This window comes from Cervus elaphus, chromosome 19 (assembly GCF_910594005.1).
Source record: "Cervus elaphus chromosome 19, mCerEla1.1, whole genome shotgun sequence".
NCBI lineage: Eukaryota > Metazoa > Chordata > Mammalia > Artiodactyla > Cervidae > Cervus > Cervus elaphus.
In genome coordinates this window covers 74,686,036-74,706,707 of record NC_057833.1, presented here as the reverse complement: position 1 = coordinate 74,706,707, position 20,672 = coordinate 74,686,036, and the positions used below count along the sequence as shown (strand labels likewise).

General features: G+C 55.4%; 1 protein-coding gene across 3 annotated transcripts; it reads right to left on the bottom strand.

The window, feature by feature from the left end:
• Positions 1–1,380: 1,380 nt before the first annotated feature.
• WDR4 (WD repeat domain 4) lies at positions 1,381–19,993 on the bottom strand. 3 transcript variants are annotated; one of them, XM_043874868.1, is made up of 11 exons: positions 19,843–19,993; positions 18,264–18,329; positions 16,840–16,983; positions 13,034–13,190; positions 12,422–12,534; positions 10,267–10,327; positions 5,496–5,594; positions 4,739–4,803; positions 3,762–3,945; positions 2,958–3,027; positions 1,381–2,378 (listed from the first exon to the last, which is right to left on the bottom strand). In XM_043874868.1, the coding sequence occupies exons 1-11, from the start codon at positions 19,929–19,931 to the stop codon at positions 2,182–2,184; spliced, it is 1,245 nt and encodes a 414-aa protein (XP_043730803.1). In that variant the 5' UTR covers positions 19,932–19,993; the 3' UTR covers positions 1,381–2,181. The 3 variants fall into 3 exon arrangements, with proteins under 3 accessions (XP_043730803.1, XP_043730805.1, XP_043730804.1); XM_043874869.1 differs by having other exon boundaries at positions 2,348–2,477; XM_043874870.1 differs by lacking the exon at positions 19,843–19,993 and having other exon boundaries at positions 16,892–16,983; positions 18,264–18,306.
• Positions 19,994–20,672: the final 679 nt, after the last annotated feature.

Here is a 20,672-nt window from a genome sequence, read left to right as displayed (position 1 = left end):
ATAAAATAGGATTTATAAAGAGTATACGTGGAAACACTATTTCTGCTGAATTTGAGTAAATGGACTCTATTCTCAAAATTAATTTTATCTGTTTTTAAACAGATAAACTTCTAAATCACAAATGTGGCTCAGTTGGATTTGCACTGAAATTCAGTATTTGGAAGATAAAAAGACATTATCTGCCAAAAAAATCCACTTTAAATACAAACGTATGTGTGTATGGCTCTGATAAGAACAGAAGTAACTTCACCACAGTCCCGGGAAACTCAGGTTTCCACAGCCCCTCCCGCCCCTGCTCTGCTCTCCCGACAGGCTGCTGGCGCACCTGCGGATGTCCATCTGAGCCTCCCTGCGAGAGGCCGGGATCATACATCTCCAGGGCTGGGGCACCTGGGTTTCAGAGAGGCCCATGCCACCTATCGGGCCTCAGGGACCACAAGGAACATGGTGAAATCAACCAGCTCACTGACAACACAAATTTAACAGGGACCTTAAGGGGACAGACAACCTCTCTGTGAAGGGCCGGAACACACGTATTTCAGATTGTGCAAGCAAACGCCCCAACTCGGCCGCTGCAGCCCCGGAGCCGATGCTGAGCACCCCCGATTGAGCAGACGTGGTTGTGGACCAATGAGATTTTACTGACGGACACCCATAGATTGAAACATTTTTCTTTTGATTTTTTTCCAACCATTTAAAAACCTAACAACTATGCTCACCTCACAGACCACAGAAAACAGGGCAACAGGCAGGTTGTGGTCTGTAGGCCAGTCTGCTGGCCTCCATCTTAGACCAAGACACCAACAAGAGGGACTTCCCAGCAGCCCAGCGCTTAGGACTCTGAGCTTCACTGCTGCGGCCTCAGGTTCAATCCCTGGTCGGGGAACAAAGATCCCAAAAGCGGCATGGTCAAAAATAAAGACACCACTAACAACAAACAAATTTCTCCTAAAACCAAGAATTCAGAGCATATTAGGAATGAACACTCCATATCAGGACAAAGCCATGGCACCCTGCCACCCTTGAAGGTACCACCCTCTCTCCGCCAACTGACTACCCTGCCCGAGTCAGATGGGGGACCGGGGCAGGGGTGGGGGGCGCCATGGGTGAGGGGCGGGGCGGGGGGGGGGGGGGGGGGAGGCGCAGGTGTGTGTGGTACATGCGCCGCGGGGCAGGGCAGGGGCTGGGGTGGGGGGGGGGGCAGTCCCTGATGTCCGCTGTGGGAAGCAACCCTGAGAGGTTTATAAACAGTATTGTTTCCAGATCAGCGTTTAAATTAAAACAAGGCACTAAGGAACAATCTGACGCCTTCCAGGTTTTGATACACCAAACGACCTATGTCCAATGCCCATGAAACACCCCCCACACCACAAAAACATCTTTCTTCAAACCAAAAGGTAAACATTTTAATCACAGAGAACACACTCATCATACACAGTTCTGCTCAATATATTTTGAAATCAGTTCCATGTGATGCTGCTCAATTTTCTAGAAGCTGCAGAAAAACTCATCTTTATTGATCAGGAATTAGCACACAGCGGGCTTTCCTGCTCTGCTGCAGTGCACAAAGTCCAGATCAAAATCAATCGTACACGTCACCAGTCACCTCCCTGCGGAGTGAGTGAGTGTCCAGCCGGGGCACCCCAGTTCTCACGCGTCTGTGAACAAGCCTGTCTCCACCAACGCTGGCGACAAGCTCTCCTCGCCCCACGGGGCCTGAGCATCGGGAGCCAGTACTTACTCCTCTTGGGCTAACAGCCCATGGGGCTCATGGCCGCCTGCTGGCAGCACGGCAGACCATCCAGAAGGGCAAGCGGAGAACAGCGCAGGCATCCACGGTGCTGCTGGCAAGACGTCGGCCTCCAGGCTGCCGACAGGAAGCCCGCTGCAGGACAAGCAGGAAGGACGAGCGCCAGGCCCGCGGGCGACCACCCTCCAAGGAGAAGGGAGGTGCTGGGTGTACTTACTACTCTCGAACAGCGTCTCCAGTGACGCTGACCCACGGCACAGCTTTGGGGACAGAATGTTCTAGAGCCCATGGTCCCGTCCAGCTGCCCGGCACGGCCCCAGGGGTCCGCTGAGCCGGGGTGGGCCTCGCCGCCGCCCAGCCCGAGGAAGTCAGGGAGCTGCGGGTGGGAGGGGAGAGGGCAGCACTGCGCCCCCCGAGGGGCACCCCGAGCGCTAGGACGAGCAGCCCTGCGCCAACTCCCCTGGCTTCATCTTCTTGGTTGGCCCGCTGGGCCCGGGCGGCGGGGCCCCACGCCGCTTCTTCTCCAGCTGCTGCTGCAGCCGCTCCTCCTTCTTCTTCAGGTAAGTGGTCATGTTGTCGCAGGCGGCCTTGTAGAGGCTGCTGAAGCCACTGTCCATGCCGGCACAGCCTGCGCGGGAGGGACGAAACCGGATGCCGGGGCGACACCAGGCGTGAGGATGGACGGGGACTCAGGGCTCTGCCTCTAAGGGGCACCTGGCGGACCCTCCTGTAGCAGGGAATGAACTCGTGGACCTTGGGGCCTCCTCGAGCACTGCCCGCAGAACACCCACCTCCTGATGGCCACGCCTGGCTGCCCCAAGGACTCACTTCTCACAGGACACGGGGTCCCGGGAGACCAGGTGCAGGGGCCGTGGCTACATCTTGTTGGCACCCGACCAGGGTGTCCTCTGGCACCCCGGAAAGGAAAGGGGAGACACGCAGCCCCCTGTCCAGCAACCTGCAGGGACCTGAACCCTGCCAACCAAGTGGCCCGGAGGTTGGCCCCACTGAGGTTAACTTGAGACCAGGGCAGCGCTTCTCTAAGGGGACCAACCAGCCCTGCCTCACAGTGCTCGCCTGCCCTGAAAGGGACACACACCCCACAAGCCCCACATCCTCACCCCAAGAAGCGGACCCCTGCTGGGTACTGCGCTCTTAGACCTGCTGAACGTGACCCAGGAAAAGCAGGCCAAGGACGAGTCCTCACCTTCCAACATGGCCCAGTTCACGCGAACGTGAGCAGAGACCCTCTTCAACTCGGCACTTTCAGGAACAGACTGAGGAGATGAACAGAAAACCTTTATCAGAGAGGACAGAAACCCCCAGGCTGCTGCACAGGCATGGGACAGCCTGCCCTCCGCACCCCCACGAGGCAGCAAGGCAGTCCACCCGGCCCGTCCAGCACAGCAGTGACCGCGGCTTGTCACCCAGAGCCGGGGACGCGCGCTGCTGGCTCATCACGGGTGACGCTAAGGTGCCTGGAACCTGGCAGGCACAGGCCAGGGGCACTGGCTCACCCCTTCAGATAAAAATACCTGAATGAGCTGCTGGGCAGCCCTGAGCACTCGTCAAGGACACACAAGTGTGCAGAGAGCTCTGCGAGCATCCCCTGCCCCTCACCATGGCACCTGGTGAGCCACAGGCCAGGCGGGAGGTGACACACAGGCCCACCCAGGCCACCTGCGAGGACGGGGCCCCTCGGCGTCCAGCAGACCCGAAGTACAAGACTGTGCTAAGGCTGCAAGTCTGAAAGGTACCCACCCAGGAGCCCCCAGCTGCAGGCTCTTCTCCTAAAGAGACATGTGACCAGGAGTCACAGGGAAAGGGTACCAACGATAGCAACAGCCCCCAAAACGCCAGTGTAGACGCAGGACACTGGGGAACCCAGCAGGCACCCCAGCTCCCTGCCCCCCCGGGACACAGCCTCTGGCATGGACGCGATCAAGCTGAAAGGGGTCAGAGCCATCTCCCCTCTTCCCAGGTTGGGGCATAGCAGGTCCAGCCCCCTTACCTGCCACTGGCCGCCCACGGACCTGTAGAACACAAGGGGGTCCTCCCGGCAGTCTTGCAGCACCCACAGCCCATGGCCCTCCTCGAAGGCAGCGTCCCACACCCGGTGCTGGAAAGTCAGCAGCTGCCTTGGAACCAGCTGTCGCTGGGCAGCATCCAGCTGGAAGATGTAGACCACGGGCAGCCTGCCAGGAGAGAGGGGACGGTGAGGACAGTGCCCGTGGCTCGAGGGGCACTCGGCCCACCAGCGTCTCAGCTGCCACCTCATGACTCCCTGAGCCCCGAGCACCCAGCCACTCCTGCGTCCCTGCCCCCAGGAGCTGTGAGCTCACCAAGGTTTCCGTCCCCAAGTCCTGGAGCAGCTAATTACACAGCCAGGACAAAACAGTGCAGAGGAGATAGCCGCTCCACGCACTGAGCAGCGCACAGACCCCAGGCAGTGAGCTCAGCCCCCCACCCCCAGCCCAGGCAGCATTTGACCCTCTAATCCTGCGTCTTCCTTTTCTAATGAGCTCAGATGCCAACCCCAGGGTGCTTGTCAGGACAGGTGAGAATGTGGGAGGCCCCCCAATCCCCTTCCCAGCACGTGGACGATGCTCAGGAGGGCACAACTGGGCGGCCATGCTCCCCACGCCCACCTCGTCTGCACTGAAGCCCCCGGGGTCCCCCGTGCTGAGCTGGGCCTGACTGGGGTGGGCGCTACCACAGCTGACCCTTAGCCAGGATTCCACCTGCACAAGAGGCCAGCCGGAGGCCACACACACACAGGCCAGTGAGGCCGGGGCTGCCTTCACGTTGGCGGGAGAGTAAGATGCCGGCATACAGGAGGGAACCCTCCCCTGCCGCAGCAGCGGGGCTCGGAGTTGAGGTCACTGCAGGGCGAGGCTGAGCCAGGGACCCCTTTCTCGTCCCCCGGCCTCCTCCCACCCTCATGGGCCTGCAGGAACCAGGAGCGACGCCGTGTCCACGTGGGCTCACCCGTCACACGAGAGTGCCACGCAGTCCTCCTGGCTCCAGTAAGTGATCCTGGACACGGCGAACCTCTGGAAGGAAAAGCAGTGACATCGGCTGGCCAGGACTGGATGCCGGCTGCCCTGCTCTAACTTCGGGCATCACTGCAGGACAGACAGTCCCTGTGTGTGGTCCACCACAGCAAGAGAAGACCCTGCTGGACTCTCCAGACCCCAGGGAGGGCACGGTTCACAGGCCACTCTGACACACGGGCCTCACGGAGCCTGGGCAGCATCTCCAAGGTCAACGGAATTGGTCAAAAGGCGGGCAGAGAGCACACGGGGAAGAAAAGAGGGGGTGTAACCATGGACAGCGTGTACGTGAGCATCCACAGGTCCTGGCAGAGGACGCACCTGCGGTCAGAGCCAGGAGGAGCGGAGGGGACGTGGCGGGGCCACACAGCTCTCAGAGCAGGCTGGGGGGCGGCCTGGGCTCGTGCAGGTGCAGCCAGGCCCAGCATCGGGAACCGCTCGCTCTGGTCCCCTCTGTGCCCTGCCTCTCCTCACCATCCAGGGGCGTCAGGAGGTTGAGGAGGGCACGGTTGTGAAGGAGGCCGCAGAACACACAGGCCTCTGTTTGCCACGGCTCCAACGGGGGCACGGTGGCGGCAGAAACCCGAGGGGGAGTCTGCACTGACAGCAGGAAAACTTCTCCAAGGTAAAGGGAAGTTTTTCCACAGGATCCCAGCAGCTGGAGAGGCCCCGAGACAAACGTGTGGGCTTACCTTGTCACTCCAGGGCTCTGCGGGCTCCTGCAGGCTGGTCAGGGGACAACAGTGTAACTCACGGCCACTTCGGTACTCCCAGAGCCTCAGGGTGCGGTCCTGCAGACACCAGGGACGGTTAGCGCCCAGTGGGGCATCCAGGCTTCACCAGGTCATGGGGACGATAACTCGGCCAGCGCACTCCCCCCCCCACCCAGCTAAACACTCTTTGCTTAGGGACAACTGTACAAAGCATCTCACAGACCAATAAGAACACACAGGGGACCCCACTCAGCTCAACGGACAAGGACACAAGACACCCTGTTGTGCTGGGGGTCAAAGACGAGGCCTGCTGCGCGTGGGCTGGGACTGCAGTGCGCACACATGCATGCATACACGTGTGCACACACACAGATGAGCATGCATCCGCACAGGGAGAAATACGTGAGGCTCATGAGCACTGAGAACTGTCCACGTCACTGCTCGGGAATGGGTGCAAAGAGAACGTCCACTTGTTACCCATGAGACTATCAACTGGTACAGCCTGATGTGAGCTCCAAAAATAACATAAATGCAAAAAAAGGGTTTGCCAGGAACAAGACAAGCGTGCCCATTTCTAGTCACCATAGTACTGGAAGCCCTAGTCAGAACAATCAGACAAGGGAAAAAAAAGGAATCCAACTGGAAAGGAAGAAGTAAAACTGCTACTGCTTGCAGATGATGTGGTTTTATTTACAGAAAACCCTAAAGACATCAGCAAAAAACTACCAGAAATAATAAACGAATAGTTTCAGGGTACAAAATCAATGCTCAAAACTCTGTTGAGTTTCTATACACAACCCCACACATAATTGCATCAAGAATAAAACACCCAGGAATAAATTTAACCAGGGAGGTATAAGGCCTATACTCAGAAAAGTATAAGACATTGTTGAAAGAAACCAAAGACATGAACAAATGCAAAGATATTTGTGCTCATGGACTAGAAGAGTTAACATTGTTAAAATGCTCATCATTAACTAAAACAACTGAAGATTTAATCCAACCCCTATCAAAATTCCAATGACATTTTCCACAGACATTAAACAACAACCAAAAAAAAATCCTAAACTGTATATGAAAACCACAAAAGATCTGAAGAGCCAAAGTAATCTTGACGAAGAATAATAAACGGGAAGGGTGTCACACTCCCTTCACACACTGATTTTGAGCTATACTGTAAAACTACAATAATCAAAACAGTATGCTAATAGCAGAAAAGCAGGCACACAGATCAATGGGACAAAACTGAAAGCCCAGAAACAAACCCAGGCACAGATGAACAATTTACAATAGAGGAACAAAGAACATACAACAGAGAAAGGACAGTCTCTTCAATAAACAGTGTGGAGAAAACAGTCATGTGCAAAAGGATAAAACTGAACCATAGTCTCACACCATGCAGAAAAATGAACTTAAAATGGATTAAAGACGAATGTAAGACCTGAAGCTGTAAGAAGAAAACACAGGCGTTATGCTGACACTGGTCTTGCAAGATCTCTCCAAATAAAATTCCTCAGGATAAGGAAATAAAAGCAAAAATAAATGAAACTACATCAAAAAAGCTTCTGCACAGCAAAAGAAATGACCAACAGAACCACCACCAAACAAATGGGAGAAGATATTTGCAAATCATCCATCTGATAAGTGGTTAATGTCCAAAGTAGACAAGGAACTCATACAACTCAACAACAACCACTTTTCAACCTTTAAAGATGGGAAGAGGATATGAACAGACATTTTTCTAAAAAAGACATACGGATGGCCAACATGCACAGGAAAAAGACATCCAACATCCCCAATCATAAGGGAAATGCAGATCAAAACCACAGCACCCCATGTGAGTCATGGGGTGAGACAGCACCCCACATCTGCCAAGGGCTGCTGTCGAAAAGACAACAAATGTCAAATGTTGGTGAAGACGTAGAGAGAAGGGACCCCCGTACACCGATGGCGGGAATGTAAATTGGTGCAGCCACTGTGGGAAACACTATGGAGGTCTCTCAAGAAATCAGAGCTACCAAATGATCCAGCGATTTCACTCCTGAGGAGAAAACAAAAACCCTACTTTGAAAAGATATATGCACCCTTATGTTCACTGCTGCATTATTTACAATAGCCAAGATACAGAAGCTAAGAGCCCATCAACAGATGAAAGTGGCACACACGCACGCGCGTGCCCAACCATAAAAAAGGAATTAAATCTCGCCATTTGCAACAGAACCATTGACAGACCTAGAGGGTATCATGTCAAGTAAAATCAGTCTGGTGGAGAAAGACAAATGCCATATGATTTCACTCATTAAGTGGGATATAAAAAATAAGCCAAAGACACACACACACACGGATACAAAGAACAGAGTCGTGGTGACCAGGGGGGAAGGCAAGATGAGTGAAGGGGGTCCACTGGACTGGACTGCAATGCCTGGAAACTAAACTGCGTGTGAGCACGCTGCAGAGTGCGCAGAAGTCAAAACAGAACGTTGTGCATGTGAAACTTAGGTGTTATAAACTATTACCTCAGTAAAGTGAAAAAGAGAGGGTAATGTTAAGAAATATCTGCTACAACACTCATCACAAGATGGCAGGATACAGCATGAAACATCTACAGAGAAGGGCCAGACAGGGAGTGAGATGGAGCCGGGTGCACGCTGGCATCCGATGAGGCCTGGTGCCCAACTCTGACACCCGGGCACCAGACATCGAGGAAACTCGAAAAATGAGCAACACACCGGTGGGGGGTTGGGGGACACACACAGGAAAACCTCTTAAAAACCCCACACGTCACACCACCTCAGGGAGTGCAAAGGTCTGCACGCAGGATGCAGGGCTGTGAAGAAAGAATGATCCAAGGACAAGGGCAGAAATTAACATTCCTGCAGGAAGACAGAGTAGAACAGGGAGCACGAACACAAGAAAAGAAACGTAAAAGGAAAGAGAATGAGACGACAGGGCCAGTGCCCGCCTGATACAGTTTCCAGGAAAAGTGGGGTGAGGGCAGCTTCAGAGGCAGGAACCCAAAACCCCCAGGTGTAGACCTGAGGTTCAGAAAGAAAGAGTCACAGACTGTGAGCGATTTTCAGGGGCCCCTGTGAGCCCCCCTCACCCCGCCCCTTCGTTCTTCACACTATGGGGTGAGAAGGCCCCCAAACCCGTCCAAAGAGAAGGGTGATCAGACCCCACACAGGGGACCCAGACTTAACGGCCTCAGACTAGAAAACCAAGCGAACTGAACACCAGAGAGAAAACCCTGGAGCTCGACCACCTGACCTGCAGGGAAACACTGGACGGAGCCCCACCCACCTGCCCGACCACCGAAAGCTGGGGCAGGCAGAGGGCAGCTCCCGCGAGCCGGGCCCCCGAATCCCCGCGCCTTCAGAAGCCTGCCCCACGACGTGCGCCCTCAAACGGGGGCTGTCTGCGCTTGTCACCTGTGCGGCCTGGAAGCACCGGCCGAAAGGACACAGCCGAGGTCCCCGGGGGCTGGCCTCGGCAGGGGAAGGGCGGGCAGTGTTGGTTTCCATTCTAAGCCTGAGAGCAGCGGCTGGCTTTTCACATAAACACACAAACTGCAGTTCACAGCATGCAGGGCACACACCACACACACCATGCCTGGGCCGGGGTGGCCGGTGAGGAGGTGGGGCAGCCCCCAGGACGTGACGGGGGGCGGGCAGGCCCCCAGGATGTGATGGGGGGGGGGGGGCGGGCAGGCCCCCAGGACGTGGGACAGGCCCCCAGGATGGCCAGTGCCAGAACTCCTGCGTTTCTTTGAAAAGGAGTAGAAGCACGATGCTGGACGTGGTAAAGCTGAGCAACCAGACCAATGGCGGTCAGTACACTTCTCTGTGCCCGTGAGTACTTTCCTTTATTGTAAAAGGCTTACAACAAAACCCACAGAAGCTGGCTGCCACCGGGAACTCCGGCACGTTTATTTTCTTCTTTTCTCTCACAGGACCATGCATAGCTTTCCAGAACAGGACGAGAGAAGAGAAAAGTAAAGGCCCAAGAGAAACCACGTGTGGAGAAGGTTAACAGGATGCGGTTGCCACCCGGAAGGCCTGCCCGTCAGGGGTCCACGAGGCCCCCCCAGTCCTCCCCAGACCCCCGAGTTGCAGAAAAAGCTAAAGGGGTGGAGAGACAAAGGTGAAAGGCTGTGGGCAGAGCTTCTGAAGAGAAAGCAAGACTCAGACCCTGTTAGTAATGCAGACCTGCACGTCAGCCAAGTGCTGCTTAATCATCCCGAGAGGAAGGTGCCCCCAGTCACCCAGCTGTTAAGGCTTCGGGCCCGGCTCCTGGGACCGGGCAGCCGTCCTCACTGACCACCCTTCCTCCTCGGCCAAGTGCACGGCCTTCTCCATGCACTCACATGCGACAGAAGGGTCACAGAGAAGGGCCGAGCGCATCGGCACTGGGACAGGACCAGGTCCTCCTAGGATTCAGAAAGGACCGTCTACCAAACTCTTTAACTGAGATCACGATGCTGTAAGGACCGCTCAGCCCAGAATCCACGCACTGCTGTTCCAGCGCAGCGCACACACACATGCACGCGCGCACACAGCTTGAAGCAGGGCGCGAGCCAGTCAGCTCGACAGGGAGCCACGAGCAACACCGAGTGGACGGCCACTCAACAAAGGCACACGCTGACCTCACACCACAGCTGGGCGCCGAAGACAGGCTGCTCACAGCAGGCCCACCCCACGCGGGGTACCCACGCCCCCCCACCGGGGGTACAGGAGGGGAGCGGAGCACTCACCCCGGAGGACGACAAGAGCAGCTCAGGGTGGTTGGGCACCACGAAGATGCGGCTCACGAACCTGCAGGGGAGAAGCAGAGGGTGAGCTGGGCTGCTGTGACTCCGTCCGGCCCATATCCTCGACCCAGACCCCAGGAGAAACCACGAGGAGCAACAGGACTGTGTGCGGAGCACATGATGTCACTCCAGTCGCGCTTCCCAGGAAGGCCCCAGAGGGCCCGCCCTGCTCGGAAGCTGCCCCAGGGTACACACTTCAGTGGGTCTGAGACGCCAGGGTGACATGCCAGCAGGGCAGGGGGGGAGCGGCACCACTGACCACCAGCCAGTCGCACCCACTGCGCCGCACCCAAGCAGCCCACCCCCCCAGACTGGCCCCCACCAGAGCTGCCTGCTGCATTCCCATCTCTAACGTCATCTAGCACTCGGGTGCCCGGGGAGCCCCGGACAAGGAGGGACCTCCACAGCTCCCTACATCCACCAGTCCCCCTCCCAGCCACCTGGAGCCTCACCCTGGCCTGGGCCAGTCCTGCTCCCCAGGACCACCATCCCGAAATGCCCTCCAAAAGGAACAAAAGTACATGCTGAACTTGGCCTGTGTTTATCGCAGCAGCGTGACCGTGACAGCGGGTATGGGCCGCCTCAACATCTCAACAGTAAACAGACAGAAACTGCAGTTTCCAGGGCCTTAACCAAGAGCGACAACTGGTCATTTACTCACTGAAACACCCACTGAGCACCTACTGCGTGCCAGGCACCATGCCAAGGGCTGCAGACAGCAAGGAGCAAACCTGACGGAAACCCCACCCCCAGGAGGCAGGGGAGAGACAGGCCCAGGCCATAAGGAGCCCCTGGGTGTCGGCACAGGCTCGGAACGGCCCATCCAGCCCCAGCGCGAGCCACCAAGAGCAGCTTACCTTTGCCGGTAACCACACCAATAAACAGACTCAGGTAAGATTATTCTAACACTAGGTTTTTGCCTTAACTCAGCATTCTCAAAGTGTTACCCTCTCAACCGGCATCAATGTAACAAATGAATGACAAGCTGTTTTTACACTGCTTTTTCATACTGCCTTTGGAATCCACGTTCACACCAACGGCACACCTCACTTCACACCTGGGTGGCTCATGGGTCTGAACCTGACAGCAAAGGCTGAGAAGAAAGAACAGCGGGGTGGGGGCAGGCATTCTCCAGGGGGGTCCTGAGAGAGCAGAGGAAAGAAGGAGGGGCTGAGCCACAGGAAGAACATGCCCAGAGGTGAGAAGCGCAAGGATAAAGGCCCTAAGGCAGAGTGTGCCCGCTGGGGCAGGCGGGGCGCAGCGGAGACTGGGGGCAGGGGAAGGGGGTGGGGGTGGCGGGTCATGGGAATGACTCCGCTCTGAGGATGACTACAGAATACACTCACAAACCCAGCAAGCAGCGACCTTCTTCAAGGCCAACATTTACGTTCCATTCAAAACCAAGGAAACAGGAGCAAGCTCAGAACTGAACCACCCCACCAGTCCCTCCTCCACCTCGTTACAACACTTGGGCCAATTCTACTGCTATTCCTGCCCGCAGACCCTCATCAGCCATTTGCCTGAGATGATCGACAGTCTGCAGAAACACCTCCCTCAGGTTAACTTCAAAGTCCACTCACTGAAAGAGCACTCGGGGGCCGGAAGACAGCTGCCTGGACGATGGAAATGACCAACGCGTGTTCCTCATCCCCTGATACCCACCCCCACTGACCATGGACCACTGCCTGGTGCTGCCGGGCCATCGACCCTGAGGAAGGATGTGCCTTCCAGAAACAAGCCCTGAGCCATGTGGAAACCACGGGTGACCCTAACTGACCAGAGTGGCTGTCAGGGGAAGGGCCTCCTGCAGGCGGCAAGGTCAGACAGCCTGCAGTGACGGTGAGCTGGGGATCGAGACCTGGATGCTGCAGAGAAAACCTGGATGCTACCCAGAACACCTCCGGCAAATAGGTTCTGAACGGGGAAGGAGGTTCTGAAAGTTCCAGAGGCCCTGGTACCGGGGGTGAGCTGGACTAGGGTCTCGTCAGGTGGCAGGCCAGGCGCTAAGGCCAGTCGCCTCCTCCCGGGGCGGGAGCCTCCGCAGCTGAGAGCCAGAGCCTCCCTCTGCAGGGGGCAGGGAGTGGGGTGGGGGACTCACTCGGTGTGCCCCAGGCAGAAGGACTCGATGCTGTGCGGAGCTGCGGCCCAGCTCACCCGGATCTTCTCGTCCCGGTCAGCGGTGAGGACAAAGCGGTCGTCGGGACTCACGGCCTGTGCACGAGGTGAGAAGGGGCAGGCCCAGCGGTCAGCACGCCGGCTCCCACCCCACTTTCCCGGGCCTCAGCTCAGGTGTCCCCCAAGGGCCTCGGCTGTATCTGGATGCCCGGCCTTGCCCACTCCCGTCTTCCCACCTGGTCACTTTTCTCTCCTTCGTGTGTCCCCATATCTAGCCACTCACCAGGTCCGACCCCTCCCTTCCCTACAGGGCCCCACACCAGCCCAGCTGCCACCCCGCTGCAGCCCAGGCCTCATGGGCCTCTCAGTGCCTGGGGGCCAGACATCTGCTCTTCCCAAACCCCTCCTCCTCGACTAGACCACCCAGCCACCCCCTAACTCGACTGCCCTCCTTCACCCTGCTTCACATTCCGAAACCTCGCCCCCGCAGCCCCTACCCCAGGTCAGCAAGGCTGCCCCTGCCACGGCAGAGCCCACACCCGCCCGCTCCTCACCCTGATCCCGACTGTAGCCAGTGAACCCACTGCCCACGCACCACATCCAGCAGCATCGACAGGTGTCCGAGTTCAAGCCTGCCGCCCCCGTGCGGCTCCAGCACCGAGAAGGAATACACATCGCCAGACTTGTCCGCCACCAGGATCCTCTCCTCAGAGGCCGTGAAGGTCAGGGCCGTGCACCTCCTCACCACGGTCCTACAAGGCCAGAGACGCCCGTGGTTGGCCTACAGGGGTCGGCACCAGGGCCGCCGCTGACCTGCAAGCCACCTCACCGGCGGCTCCTGCCACGTGGCAGTTACCAAAAATGCTGCCAAAAACACACAGCGACTGTGAGGATGGAGACAGAGCCAGTGCCTTGGACAAATCTACTTTTATGATGCTGTTTCTGCTCAAAATGTACTAATGGTAAGGTCTGGGTGGTGAGTATCTAAGTATCTAACCCTCTCAACTGGCCTTGTGTTTAAAGACTGTCCTGATAGAACGCGCCCTGGCCTCTTTGTACATGTGGGAGATGACAAGCCCAGTTTCCTAAACACTAAACATGCTCCGGGCCGCAACCCAAACCACAAAGGACGCCCCTGCCCTCTGGCTTCCCACCCACCCACTGCGGGCGTTGCCGCCTGGGCCAGGATCCTACAAGCACTGCTTGTGCCCAGCACCTGAGGACAGGAGGGTCCAACACCAAGAGCTGGCGGGGCGGCGGGGGAACCGCCACCAGCGACCCTCCACTGGGGGCGCATCACAGACCCAAACCCCTGATCCATGAGAGTCATGAGATGTGTCATGTCCACGAGCCACGAGGAGCAAAACTAGAGCTGTGCCAACACAGGCCGACCACCCACTGCGCGTCCTGGGCCGGGGCTCACGGTATTTCTTCCTGCTGTCATTTTCCATTGTCTCCACTGAGAGGTACCTTACAGCAGACAGGAGCCATGCCACCGCTTCACGCACAAACACCTGCCATCTATCTACATATGAGGCTTCATCGCAGAAGAGCCGGCCCCGGCTCTGTCATCACCGAGGGCTGGCAGGGACCCGCTGTTCCTGTAAAGAGCTGACATCCGGGCTTCCCTGGTGGTCCGATGGTTAAGAATCTGCCTTGCAACCCCAGGGACATGGGTTCCATCCCTGGTCCAGGAAGATCCCACATGTCTCAGAGCAACTGAGCCCGAGCACCACCAACTGCTGAAGCCCGTGCCTCTGGAGCTCACGCTCTGCAACAAGAAAAGACTGCAGTGACAGACTCACGCACTGCAAGTAAAGTAGCCCCCGCGCAAGAGAACTAGAGAAAGCATGCGTGCAACAATGAAGACCCAGCACGGCCAAATAAATTTTTTATTTTTTTAAGTAAAAGAAAAACAACTGGCATCTATCCTGGCTCACAGCAGCCAGGACACCAAGTGTCAGCTTGAGACAGAAACTGAAGCTTAAAGGAACTACATTCCCCCCACAGGGACCATCAGACCCCTGCCCGCCTCTTGGGAGAAGGATGAGGGGACCGAGAGTTGAGCGGGAGGCCCCACCTGGCCCAGGGGTGCTGCCAGGGGCTCGGCAGCCACTGGACCATCTCCGCCCCTCGGTGCCAGTGCAGCCCTGTGAGGCCCTGCAAGGCGGCATAATGTGATAAACTCAGGGAAAACAATGACAGAAAAAGGTAATTAGACTCCAGGCAGGATTAGTCAGAATCCGCAGAGCTGATAAGCAGCTTCAAGGAGCCCAGGCACAGCCCCGGCTGTGCACAGCACCCTAGGACCAGGACAGCCTCCAGCAGCAATGGGCTTGGGTCCCAAGAAGCTCGTCTGCCCGGGGAGGACGTGACCCCTCCAAAGCTGGTCCACTCCCCATGGCAGCCCCACATCTGCGGGACGCCATACCTCCTCCAGGCCCTTCGCCGGCCAGGGGCTTCCAGCTTTTCAGGCTAAACGCATCCTGACACCAATTCCAGGATGCAACTGAGCTGCACGGAGGGGGTTTGGAAGTTAAGGTTCAAGGGTGTCAGCTTGCAGGTGGGGGACAGGTCATCAGACAGGACTGTCAGGCAGGCTGGCCATGCCACCCCAACAGGAGGAATCTTGGGGGCACCAATTTTCAGCCTCTGCAGGGACTGCAGTCCCAGCACTTTCCCTGCCTCCACAGAGTCACTGGGTTCATGGCCCAGGACCCTCTTCTCAGGCCACCCCCCAGGCAACCTGAGCCCCTTTTCCTTGCCAGGGCCAGAGAAAGGGCCCACTGGAGCCAGCTCTGAGCTGCAAAGGGGTCCCACTCAAGGCCCCGGCTGGTCAAACGTGGATGAACTGGATGTCAAGACGTACCAAGGGTGGGTGTTGTTCTGAGGGGGCCCATCAGATCCCAAAGGGGCTTGTACCCCAAAGGTAAAGCGCCCCCTCCAGGATGATGTCTGCTGTCCTTGCCTCGGTGATAAAACTAACCCTGCTCCCCTTCTCCAAAAGCTTCCTAACAGAGGGAAGGCGCTGAGTTCCAAGGAAATGCGTGGGAAGAGCTGAAGTTCACACTGACCCCGCCCCTTACCCAGCAGTCAACAGGACAGAGGCCCTGGAGTTTGTAATCTGGTTCCTTAACATCATAAAATTACATCACCTGTCTTCTAAACCACCTACTGCAAGCACCTCCTACACAAAGTTACTCTGCTGATATCAACTTAAAAGCCAGAAGCAAACATACAAAAAAAAGCACCAGGCACCTAGACCACTGAAGTCTACAGCCCACGTTATTCGGGTCTCCTATGGAGAGAACCCGTGACATGGGACCTTCCCCTCAGCCCACACCCTTGGGGACAGACCCGGGCGTTCACAGGGACCAAGAACACCTGCCCTGCCCTGGGTTCAAGGAGTCTCACCTAAACTCCCTCATTAACAAGGCCACACATACCCCTCCTTCCTCCCTCTTCAGACTCCTGTAGAACAGCCAGGGCACCCAAGAGCCCCAGATGCCCACCCTCTCGAGGGGTAGGAGCTCCGCTATCAGGACCCAGGACTGTGGCAGGTTGCGTGGACGCTCCTGTACCCATGTCCAGAGTTGCTACCCATGGACGCACACAGAAGGGACAATTCCTTCCTTCGTTCGCCTTCTAGCAAGTCCAGAACTGCTGCCTACAGAGCAAGCGCAAGCTCACCTCCAACTTGCACTCAAGCAGCAGGCCCTGCACATGGCCCCACACCTCCCCAAGCGGTCAGCGTTCCAACGAGGGACCCAAGGGTCAAGAGCCCGAACAGTGGGCACAGCCCCTGTGGTGAAGACTCTCCCTCGTCCATAGAGAGGCCGGGCCTATGGCCTCATGGCCTCAGAGAAGGTGATCTCTAGGGGGACTCCAAGTTCCAGGGGCAGAAACAGATGGTGAGGAAACTGCTGCCAGGGAAAGGCAGGTGACATCCTCTCCCATAAACACGGAGCCCTAGCCTTTCAGATACTCAAGTGAGTGCACCGTCTTAAAAAACTCACCAAGTCAACACTGTGGCCCAGGTGCCTTGCCTTACACAAAGCCCCCAACACTCTCAGGGGCTGGAGAAACAACACTGTTTGGAAGCAGGATGGCCTGGTGGCCAGGAGCACAAACTCTGTAGTTAGAGACCAGGACAGGGCCCAGCTGAGCTGAGGGACTGTTGGCCAGGGAGGGCGGGTGAGAACAATGCCCCCACCCCACTCACCGGCCTGCTATGAGACTTAAATCTGCTAATACCAGCCCCGCACTCAAAACAGCGCCTGCCACAGGGCAGGTACCACTTGTTAACTACTGACACTATGGCTACTATCACGACTGTTACTGGCATGCAAGTGTAAGTTGTGCGTTCAACATCGTTAACAGTTCAACGTTAGCATTTCATACCTGACACTCAGACATTGCCATGGGTTTGTACGGAAAAGAATCAGACGCTTACTGTCATCAGTTAAAACAAAATAGCTGCCAGACTTGGAGAAGGTGGACGCCAGAACGGTGTCACTCCCCTGATCCACGGGCTGTCCGTCCTCCCTGAGAAAGACAGGAGACAGGTCAGGCCTTACCTGAGCAACTGAAGCTGTGCCATTCAGGCTGGTCCTGTGTGATTATAATGTGATCAGATGTAGGAAGTGCAATGAGGTTCATGTAGTCAGGATACAAGAAATATTGAGGAACATGGAGAAGATCAAGACCACTCTAATTTTAAGGAGTAGAGCTAATACAGAAAAGTCTCTCAGCATACACGCCAGAATCCCAAGGGCTGAGCTGGAAAGACCCTCGGAGATCCTATGGACCATTCCCTTAAGGACATGAACTGATCCACAACCAGAGGCAGGGATCAAATCATATTTTTTTTAAAAAAGGGGGTCCCAAGTCCAATTCTTCTAAAGAAAACCACCATACAGAATGACAAAACAAACCGATGGTTACCAGAGGGGAAAAGGAGTGAGAAAGGGATATACTGGGAGATTGCGACTGACATATATACACTGCTGCTGCTGCTACTAAGTCGCTTCAGTCATGTCCGACTCTGTGTGACCCCATAGACGGCAGCCCACCAGGCTCTGCCGTCCCTGGGATTCTCCAGGCAAGAACCCTGGAGTGGGTTGCCATTTCCTTCTCCAACACATGAAAGTGAAAAGTGAAAGTGAAGTCGCTCAGTCGTGTCTGACTCTTCTGACACCATGGACTGCAGCCTACCAGGCTCCTCAGTCCATGGGATTTTCCAGACAAGAGTACTGGAGTCAGTTGCCATTTCCTTCTCTGGACATATATACACTACTATACATAAAACAGATAACTAATAAGGACCTACTATATAGCATAGGGAACTCTACTCAATACTCTGTGATGACCTATATGGGAAAAGAATCTAAAAATGAGTGGATATATACATATATATATATGCGCATAACTGATTCACTTTGTTGTACACCCGAAACACAACGTTATAAATCAACTATACTCCAATAAAAAAATTTGTTTAAAGACGATACTTTTCTTTTTTCAATTAGCTAATTTCATACACCTGCTTTCAATGCATTTGAAATTGCCTGTTATTTCAAAGAACCAATAAAATAGTTAACTACTGACAAACTAATTTAAAGTATTTTTAAAAGGTCTCATATTCCTAATGCCTAGTTTGAAAGTCAATAGCACATTTCTCTCTGGAGGTGGTATCTGGTTTATCCACACAGTTGGAAAACAGAAATGAAGAATTCAGCAAATAAAACAACAATTTACTTCTTAGACTAAACAGTCCCATTACTGAAACTATCAGTGAGCCGGAAGAGGCTTCTGCACCATCTCACCCTTTACGTTCTTGTGACTTCTTTTCTGCAGCACTGCAATCATATATGAAGAGGCTGTCGTCATCACTAAAGAAAAATAACAGCAATATTTTAAATGAAGCACTTTGTTCATTACAATGTTCACTTTTAAAAAAAAAAAAACCTGGATCAAAAAAATATTTGCATCCTCAGTAAGGATTTTCTCCACAAGAACTTGTCTCCGTAAGATATTTCAGGGAACAGCTAAGGAGCTTTAATTTGCTGAACCTATTTGTATCTGCCATACATAACTGCCATGGTCTGTGCATAAAAATCAGTTAAGTGAAATAAATGAGGACCAAAACTCAACAGGAATATACCATTCTTTAACAACTAGAAAATCAGCACAAGATGACCATGTGACTCAGTTTTCATTTAGCCTTACGCACCCAAGTTTAAAACTTGGGGTAATTGTTTAGAAAAGCTCCAGTGCCTGCCAAGCGCTTACCAGTATAGAAACCACCCACTTCCCCTACCAGGCCCTAAGCAGCACCCCCACCCCATCCCACCGCTCTAATTCGCAGCCTTTAAAGTGACTGTAGCCAAACTCTTCATATGGAGCACTGCCGTGTAGGATGAGCAGCAGTCCTCCAAGTCAGAAACCTTGCCAGCCAGCCACTAGGTTTCCTCAAAAGGTGTGAACTGAATCAACCAGATGGAGTCTAATTTTCTCATCTCCCACTGTGGCATGTGCTACGGCTCTAAAATAAAATAACCTGGGACAGACAACAGGTTTGTGAATAATTTGTGAAATCTAGACTTAACATCTCATTGAATCTCTGAAACCAAACTCTGAACAAAGAACACTGCGCACATTTACATTTAACAGACACACTGTATGTTTCAAGTTTGGGAGAATCAAAACTACCCTGGGAAAGGAAATACGGGGCCGAAACTGGCCACTGCTAATATTCAAGAGGTTCCTGGATCAAGGCTAGTCGACCAACAAACATAAAAATTCCGGGAACGATAAGGGGCGTGAAATTAGAGAAAGCAAAAGGACGACCTTATAAATGGCCACTAGGGAGAAAGCGGCTGTGGTTCTGAGGGTAACCTCCAGCAAGGACGTGTCAGGTAACACCCTCGCCCCGAAGGGCAAGCAAAGCGGGGTCAAGGGATGTGGGCGGGGATGAGGAAGCAGGCAGCGATGCAGAGAGAGGGAAGCGAGTGCAGAGAGCGCGACGAACGTGGTCCCCGAGAGTAAACCCCTCTCCCCAAGAGAGGCCAAGAGCTGTCTTCCTCCCACGCCCCAGAGATGTGCGTCCCCCGGACCCCACAGAGCCCGGAAGTGTCTGGAGCGGAACCGGCAAAGAATGCCGCAGGCCCGCCGCTGAGGGCGCGGGGCCCTGGGCAGGTCTTGGGAGAAGGACAGGGAGAGCGGACATTCCGAGGCGCAGGCACGCAGCCGGGCTCAAGCGGCACCGGAGACCTCACAGGCAGCAGCGGGGCTCCCTAGGGTTACTCCAAGGCAGGTGCAGCCCCAGCGGGGCGGGAGAACCGGAATCTCAAGACCCTGGCGCACGACCGCAACCTGGGCTTCTGCTCCAGAACGACCCCTCACCTGCTCGAAGTGGAGGTAGCCAGAAACCGGCTGCCGCCCCGCACCACCAGCGCATGCCCGCACAGCGCCAACCCCGCAGAACTCGCCATGTGCCCGCCCAACGCGCCTCCACCCACGTGCGCCGTCAAGCGCCTCTTCCGGCCGGCGCTAGAGAGTGACGTCATCCGTAGACTCCGCGAGGTGACGTCATCCGGACTCGCTCCCGCGCGCGAGCCGGCGGCGGGCATGCGCAGGAGGTGTTCTCTCCCTTCTTTCGGCAATCAGGCGTTCGCGCCGTTTAGGGTCGGTTGCTGATCAGTTTTGTTCGGAGGGAATCCGCTTGCTTGTTTAGTGTTCGTTTCTTCCTCCAGAATGCATAAAGCTAGTTCTGGATCTTTCTCGCTCTGTGGCTAGGCGACTTGGCCGGTCTGGTACCTACTTGGTCCTTTAAGAGCTGAGAGGGTTTGAGTTCGCATCTAGGTCCCGAACGTGGTATCTGAGGAGGGCGTAGAGCTGAAGCCGCCGGATGGGAGCTGAGGCAGACACACCCGAAGAGCAAAACTGCTGAACTACTGTTTTTCAGCACAGGATAAGGGCTCTTTTCCAGTGTTCTTAATGCTCACGGAGTGGCAACACCAGCACCAGTTTGCTGGATGTTTTCTTGGGATTCTCCACCCCCATCTTCCACATTGGTCATCTGATCGCGGAAATACTCCTGGACGCCCCTTCTTCCCGTGTCCATGGCCTCCGCCGCGCCACACACCAGGGCAACCCCTCTGCTCTCTGTTCTCACGTCCGCGCTTGTCCCCACCCCCACCCCCGCAGATCCACATTGCGTGCTAAAGCCAGAG